Source organism: Crocodylus porosus, unplaced genomic scaffold (assembly GCF_001723895.1).
Source record: "Crocodylus porosus isolate Cpor-Errol unplaced genomic scaffold, CroPor_comp1, whole genome shotgun sequence".
NCBI lineage: Eukaryota > Metazoa > Chordata > Crocodylia > Crocodylidae > Crocodylus > Crocodylus porosus.
Window position 1 is genome coordinate 233,176,834 of NW_017728886.1, and position 8,301 is coordinate 233,185,134.

Below are 8,301 nucleotides of genomic sequence, written 5' to 3' on the forward strand. Positions count from 1 at the left end.
GGTCCTATTCCTCCCTGGGCCTTCCTTTTACTCCCTATATATCTAAAAAACAATTTCTTATTGTCTTTTACTTGGGTTGCCATCCTCAGCTCCATGAGGAAGGTCCTTCCATGGATAGGTCCTTCCATGGATGTAACCAGTTTTCGGGTCAGGATCTATTTATTACATTCTCCCTCATAATTATGATATTGCAGTCCAAACAAATATGGCGATGAGAAGAGAATATGATAATTTATAAAGACTATACATTAAATACAGTATTGGTAAGTGTTTGAATGGTGATACTAAAATACTCTACTTTGTTATGCAAGACTGAAAAATAAAATATTAAATTCTTACTAGGAAAGGAAATATACATTTAACATACTTTTCATGGTCCCATCTTCCTCTTCATCCTCATCACTATTTATCACCATAGTGCCCAAGTCTGATTCTAACATGGTACTGTTATGCTCAATCATTGTCTGAGCACCTTCACTCATTGTACTTGTAGCCCTCATGGTGCCAGCACTCTCTGAACTAGTCTTCACCATGGTGTGAGAATCCAGCTCGTCTTCATCCTGCAAATAACAATTTTTAGGGAATTACTTATTGCAAATATATATCCCCTCCCATTAACTTAGTTTCTTCATTTGACTGGCTATTTAATTGTTTTGCTTCATTGACCTTGAGGATTCACAAAGCCTACCTGGGTTCCTGCATCAGGGGCTGGGACACATACTTTCTGAGGAGAGGATAAGGGAACTGAGCTTATTTAGTATAGAGCAGTGAGCTCCAACCTTTTTATGGTGAAGATCACTTTTTGTAAGTAAAGGGCACCCCAGTATCTACTGCCCCACCTCCTGTGCCCCCTACCCCCACAACCTCTGACCCCACTCATCCAGCCTGGCCCAGGTGGCAGGGAGCGTGGCTCAGCCCAGCCACATGTGTCCTGCTGCTTCCAATCATGGAGCCTCTGACATTCTGAAATCAACTGTCAGAGGCTCCACAATCGACCAGTCAACTGAGATCAACTAGTTGGTGACCACTGGTTTAGAGAAGAGATGACAGAGGGGATATAACAACAGCCTTCAACTACCTGAAGAATAATGTGTGTATGTATTTCTTTGGATAAAAGTGCAAAAAGAAAACTTGTTGATATTTTGTAGAAAAATATCAGCGTAGCAGATGCTTTACCACTGTTAAAAAAGAGCTAATTCCAGCAAAGGATAAAATAGCATTTTGAATCAGCAGCAGTAACATGCCAGGAATGTAAAACAGAGAACTGATGATAATCCAATTTATGAATCATAAAATCCATATGGAATACAAATATTTGAAAACATTATTAGGAAATCCTGCTTCTTTTCTAAAGTCACATCCTCATATCAAGTTGAAGGATAATAAAGTATTACGCACCAAGTTCATATATAGGGATAAAACTATTATCCAAAGGAAAACTAAGAGTTCAAGTAATCAGAAATTTACCTGTTAATGGGAACATTTAAGAATTTTAAGAATTATTTAATACAAATGCTGTTCTTAGATTCTTCAATCTTTACTTGTGAAAGTATAAATTACTCAGCTATTCCTGTGTTGAATGTGCCCTTGCATGAAATCATTTGAGCTCAGGGATAGCTAGATACCATAGAACACAATCCCTAATGAGGGAGCAAAACATCACTAACTAGAGCTAGGCAAATCAGCATAAGGGACTATCAAGTAAAACAGTTTTCATCAGAAAAGAAAAGAAAAAAGAGAAACAAAGTAACATGTATTATTTATTATTATCTGTAAGGCGCAGAACATACATGTGATACAAAACAGACACGATCAAATTTGGAAAAAAATAAAGTAGAAAACAAGAAAATATTTATGGAATACTCCACCCACACTGAGAAGACCTATTAGTAATATCTACAGTTCTGATATGCTCTACCTCATTCCCCATACTGACTGGCACAATTCTATCTTTCCTCTAGGAATGATAGCAGAATACAGGCACTTGAGCGCAACTGGCTTATTTTGTCATTGGCTACCATGAGCTAATCTAGAGAGTCATGGAGAATAATACCACCACCCTGATACTCAAAATGAACTACAGCACCTCTATGCCAAGATTAGGAAGAAGATGTCATTATACTTTAGGGCCTCTGGCTAATAATGAAATGTCCTGGAGCTATCCTATTAACCTACATAATTATAACACATTCTAGTTAAGTTGTCTAATATTTTTTCCAAGAAATAAACACTTTACAGTTTTGCTTTTCTTTTTAAATAAAATTACTTCACTCGTTTTCTTTCTGGATTTCTTCTGTTGTGTAATATGCACTCCAAAACAATATCTTTCTTTACGTACCCTGAACAATTTGGAGTATTGCCAGAGGTACAGATATCTACAACATTAGAAAGATCGTGTTGATATATGGATAATAAGAATATTTTAACAGTGCTCCTCCTGGTGGTACATATAAAGTTAAAGTTAACTCCTACCAAGCCACTTCTGACTACAGGTTACCCAAATATTTTTCTCATCCTAAGTCAATTATTTAAAATATAAACTCTTTTAGTCAGGGGCTATCTTTCTGTTACGTGTTTGTCTTCCATAATAAGATACAAATCCATAATTAGGCTCCATAGGCACCACTGCAATGTAAAAAGAAGAATTTATAATGTAAAACAGAAATAATTAAATTGTTCAGTAAGATAATGTGCCCCAAGGATTTTCATACAAGTACCCAAATTAGTTATTCCCCATTAAATCTTCTTTATCCAAACTTGCAATATAAGTGTGGATGTAGTACTATTTATTCTGTTAAATGTTACAAACAAGCTTTTCTTTTAGAATCCAGAATGGTCTCTGAAATTTAAGCGAAGGAAAGGTTCTTCAGTGTATAAGGTATTTGAGCAATATTAATATTAGTATATAAACCTGTGAACCTTTAAACTTACTAACCAGAAACAGAATTCAAACAATGTAAAACAAATATTTTCAACTTTATATTAAAATGTACCATCAGGGGACAACTAACAAGTAGGACAATTTTCATAACCATTTTTTTTTAATTATTATTATTTTCTGCCTCAAACTAAATTAAGATGTTTTATTGTTCATACAGAATCAAAACAAAAAGGATTTTCTGGAACCCTGAAATTTTACAGAGGAACGAAATTACTTTCCAAGCAATTCTATTAATGACTAAAAGTTATTACCATTTTACAGCTATTGAATGATCCGCATGGTGGCTGCCATCAGGAACTAGCACACAAGGGTCTACAATACAAAAGCCAGCCTCATAAATAGCATGAATGGCCAGTTCCAGCAGGAACCAAAAACTGAACAGAAAGATTTAACAAGCAGTTTAGCAACACCTTAAAAGTATTTTCCGTAGGTCAAAAATGACAGCAGTAAGAAACTGTCACTATTGCTGTCAGTTCTGCAAAAGCACACCAAATCATCAGTTTCCAGTGTTGTCATTCCATCATTTTAGACATGTATTAGAATTTAACTAATGGCTTATTAACTAAGCCTTTTAAATCTACTGGATGTTTCACAAACTCATGTAAATACATGTTTACACAACAGATGGAAAAAAATCCTTATTACTAGTTATAACACGTAATTAACACTTCAATGTTTTGGGGAAAGTCTGTTCTACTATTGAAAAATGAAATGACAAAATACTAAAGAAAATAAACAAGACGATTCTAAAATAGCAAAGATAAGATGGATATGTCCCTTTTGCACAATTCCTCACGAACAATTAACAACGTAGACAGAGATCACAGGACTGCCCAACAGTAACAGTCCTGAGATACAAACACGAGTCTGAAATTTACGTTTGATTGTACAAACTTCTGTTGTAGAAAAAACTTTGGGTCTAATCAGAAATACCAATATAGCTAGGATAAAAAAAAAAACCCTAACTTATTCTGTGTGCTGTACTACCATCTTTTGCAGAACCTATGGGCTTAACAGCAAATTTTTCAACATCCTGTGCCACTATTTAGCTGCCATTTTGAATTTTCATCCCTTACTTAAGGATCTTACAGCCAGTTAAAGCTTTAAAGCATAAAGGTGGCCACAGGGATCTGCTATCAGGACAGGCAGTTCAAGATGAAAAGCATGGGCTAATGTGCACAAAATAGATAAATTACATGAAATATCAGTGGGCTTTGCAAGTCGTTCACAATTTTTTTGTCAACAAAAAGATAATCTTGCATACTCTGCTGGCTATAAACTTAAAGCACAACTGAATGAGCTGAAGAGCTATAGATTTAATTATGGAATTTGGTTTTGTATTTTTCTAAACAGCTGATAGCTCATTAAGTGATTAAGAGTGACGAATAATTAAAACATAATAAAACATAAATAAATATTAGCAGCTCACTTTTAAAAATCTCTTAACTATACTTTGTATACCAAAAAAACCCACTAGAGGGCACCAAAGACAGCAAACTAAACTACAGTACATTAAAAGAAGATTTACTTGCTGGCAAAATTTAGTATCCTATAAAATAATTTCATTTACTATTAACACCTCATCATCACCTTTGAAAAATGCGGCTGTAGTTACAGCTATCTTTTTGTAAAAGCACTGTGGTAACTACATAAACACATAATACACTTTGGTTGAATAAGAGTATCTGAGAAAGTTCCCAAACGTCTATAAAACCCTGGTTCAGCTACAAACTTAAGGTTGTGCTTAAAGATAAGCATTTATTTAAGTCCAACCCTGTCAGCAAAGCACATAAGCACTTAAATTTTAAGAATGTACTTTTGCCCCCAATTACTCAGTCATATCATATAAATTAACTTCTACATAATTTTAAACTCCATCTGCAAGTGGTCTTGATGATATACTCATAGCAATGACTACCAAGCTTAATAAAATTGTAAACTATGCAGTGGGTTTAATTTCTCTGTGTGACACACTTCCTATCTTAAACTACTGTATAGTACAATCACATATACGTTATGCAGTGTTTCTACCCTTGTGATTAAAGTGTTTCAGGGATGGGTGGGATATTCTTTATACATTCCCTTCCTACCTTTCAGAAATATAGTAAGGCCTGGCAACTTTATACAGCAACATACAAAGCATTATGAAGTATTTGCAATGAAAAGCTATGCTACATTATATACAATCCTATTCTGCTTGCAACAATTTTCACTATATATTTTGACATGTGTTACAAAGCAAATACAAAAGTCTAGAGGACATATTGTTTCCATGTATTAGGTAAGAGTTATAAAAATTCATTAACAACGAAACCGGGTTTTTGGTTGTAGCTGTGTTGGTCTAAGGATATAGGCAGACAGGTTCTTTGAGTAGATGTGATATCTTTTATTAGACCAACTGAGTAGTTGGAAGAAAGTTCTTAGCAAGCTTTCACCCTTTGTCAGGCATTAAGGAATCTATGCTGGTCTGAGACTCCAAGGAATGAGAGAATCTAAAAGTGTGGTAGGAAGTCAGGGAGAATGTAAATAGGTAGAAATTAGAAAGACAAAAGGTAAGGCAGAGAAGGGAGGGGGAAGAAGGCAGGGGAAAGAAAAGGGAGACATTACAGTGATAGAATACAAGGTAGAAAAGAGACTGTGAAAAAGGGAATAGTTGGAGATAGGGAAAACAGGAATGGGCGAAGCTAAAAGTATGACAGGATATCAATGAAAATATAAATAGGTAGAAATAAGAAAAGGTATTCCCTTATATTTTGAAAAATAATGCCCAAGATAAAAAAAGGGTTTGGAGTAGAGGGCAGTGTTTAATTTTTTTTTAATTGTTTGCTAAATCTCAAATTCAAAGACCCATTTCTAAGCATTAATAAAAAATTAACAAAATAAACTTTAATTGTAAGGTTCATTAGTCTGAAGAAGCAATATTGTATGGATGGCCAATTGTTTTCTTAGTCAACTACAAAAGTAATAATTATTATTTATTTGCATTAGTCCTCTAAGACAACTGAAACAGTCGTCAAACAATGGAGAAATTTAAATGCAAAAAAACCACAGAATTTATTATTAATTCATTCCTTTAAAAATCCATTGAAATAAATATTTAGACATGTCTCTTGTGAGCTGCCAGGCAACGAATTACTTTACATTCCCATAATACAGCTGCCCAAGCTCAGAATCATATTCACATCACACTTCAAAAAATGTATAAGAGAAGAGATTGGTCATGTTTTGTAATGCTTAAACTAACATTTAAACTTTGATATTGGGATTAACCTTCTGTAGAATACTCCACTTGCAATTTTTGCTTAATTAAAAAAATCTGTACAATTACCTCAGCACCTATCAAAACATGTCAGTTTGTCAAAATGCATTCTCATCATAAGCAGTTGCTGTAACATGCATAAAATCAATTTGGAGTGCACTATTTGCAATCACATTCTGTATCTCTACATAACAAGACAAATTTAAAGCTAGTTGTTTAAAAGAGCCATTTGGGTTACAGGTGTAATTCTTGGAAATTAAGTTTTGAAAAAATATATATATTTTTTTATGTTTACTACAGATTGCTCCATAGTAAGACATATAAGGAAAGTGGCAAATCAGATTAATTTGAGAGATGGACTTTTCCACACCTGAGGAAATTCACAGGTTATGAAAATTAAATGTGCAATTGTACATTTTTTGCAATTGACTAATTTAGTTCTTCAAAATGCTCCTTGTGTACCAGTAATGTAGACTGAGAGAAAAAAACATAATAATGATGTAAACCACTTCACTATATGACATGGAAGTATGACCACATACTTTTTTTTACACAGCAAGGATATGAACTAAAGTTCTAGTCTCTTAACATAGTATCAGAAGATATCACATCATACCACAGGATGATTCTTTCAGTCATTTGCATTAGTCATACAGTGCTGTGGATGTACACAACACTATTCCAAGGGTTAACATACTGTACAAATGGAGAGCTACTGCTCCAAGGAACCTTGAAATTATTATATGACCATGCCAAGTTACTTTTGCTAGTGTTCCATATAACGTCGGTTAACGTCAAAGCTATTCAATATCACTAAGTACATTGAAAGCCAACTGTTGGTGTTATGTTTGGCTTTCTAATAAATGTTTAGAATCTTGATTCACAATATTGTGTGCCTTTTTTTCCTGAAGTACTTTTACACACACAAAAACTTAAGAAGTTAGTGTAATAGTCCAATCTGCATGTAGGAAATTCTTAAGACTCTTTAGATCAATAATTCAAATCCCAGACAGGTTAACTCAACCCTTCCTCTTTCCAAGGTAGACAAACAGAGTTCCATGCAAATTTACTATGGGAAAAAACGAGACCATAAAATCTAACATAGTCTACTCTGCCTAGACGTTAAGGCCAAGACTGCTAAATCCACACACTTTTGCATGCATAACTTTAATCATTTGAGCTTAAAGATCCCACTGCACCTTTTACAAGGAAGCAGCCTCACCACGATGTCCCTAGCCAAAATTTCTTTTCAATATATTATTGTGCAATATGCTATATGCTACTTTTAAAAAAAATCATTTTCAAAGCTAAGGGCTATGGCCATTCAGTGATACCCACATATATAATATGTAAAACAATTTGGAATCCTGAAAGATGAAAGGGTATATACATATATGGAAATTATTACTGTTATTATACACAACATATGCATAGAAACCATGACAGTCTCCACTGGAGTACAGCTGCCTTCACAAATTAATTTATCAAAATTTATTTGAACTAGATGCCCACATAGGGGAGCAAGGAGTAATAGGCAAGGAACCTGTGTTCCTGCATAGGCAATATGAAATTAAAATATGGATACACAGGGGAGCTGGAATAATTGGATCAAAATGACACATTTCGATTTTTTTTCCAGAATTGTTTTCTATTCTTTTCCCAATCAAAACAGCTCAGTGAAATGTTCCAGTTGACTCAAATCTGCATTTTTTGAAAAATTATACTTTGCCAAAAACTTCTATGCAGCCCTAGTCTCTCTCAGGCTTACCCCTTTTTTGGCACTGAGCGCATCTACGCAAGCACTTTAATGCGCATTAGCCTATTCTAATACACATTAAAGCATTACAAATCACTGTGCTCTTTGGCTACTGTACATTAAAATAGACCAATGCACATTTCTCTAGTACCTCATAATGGAGGTACTAGATATAGTTTCATAGTTATAGTTTCATAGTTTCTAGGGTCGGAAGGGACCTGAGCAGATCATCTAGTCTGACCCCCTGCCATGGCAGGAAAGAATACTGGGGTCAAACAACCCCAGCAAGATGTGCATCTAACCTCCTCTTACACACCCCCAGGGTAGGAGCCTGCACCACTTCTC

The 8,301-nt window shown here is 34.7% G+C and overlaps 1 protein-coding gene across 3 annotated transcripts in view; it reads right to left on the reverse strand.

Annotated features, from left to right (window-relative positions):
* Positions 1–8,301, reverse strand: part of STK3 (serine/threonine kinase 3) — a 288,938-nt gene that overhangs the window by 132,931 nt on the left and 147,706 nt on the right. For all 3 annotated transcript variants that reach the window (XM_019551132.1, XM_019551118.1, XM_019551124.1), the window contains one exon: positions 368–560. In XM_019551132.1, coding sequence (XP_019406677.1) covers positions 368–560 — 193 coding nt within the window. The remainder of the gene's footprint in view (positions 1–367; positions 561–8,301) is intronic.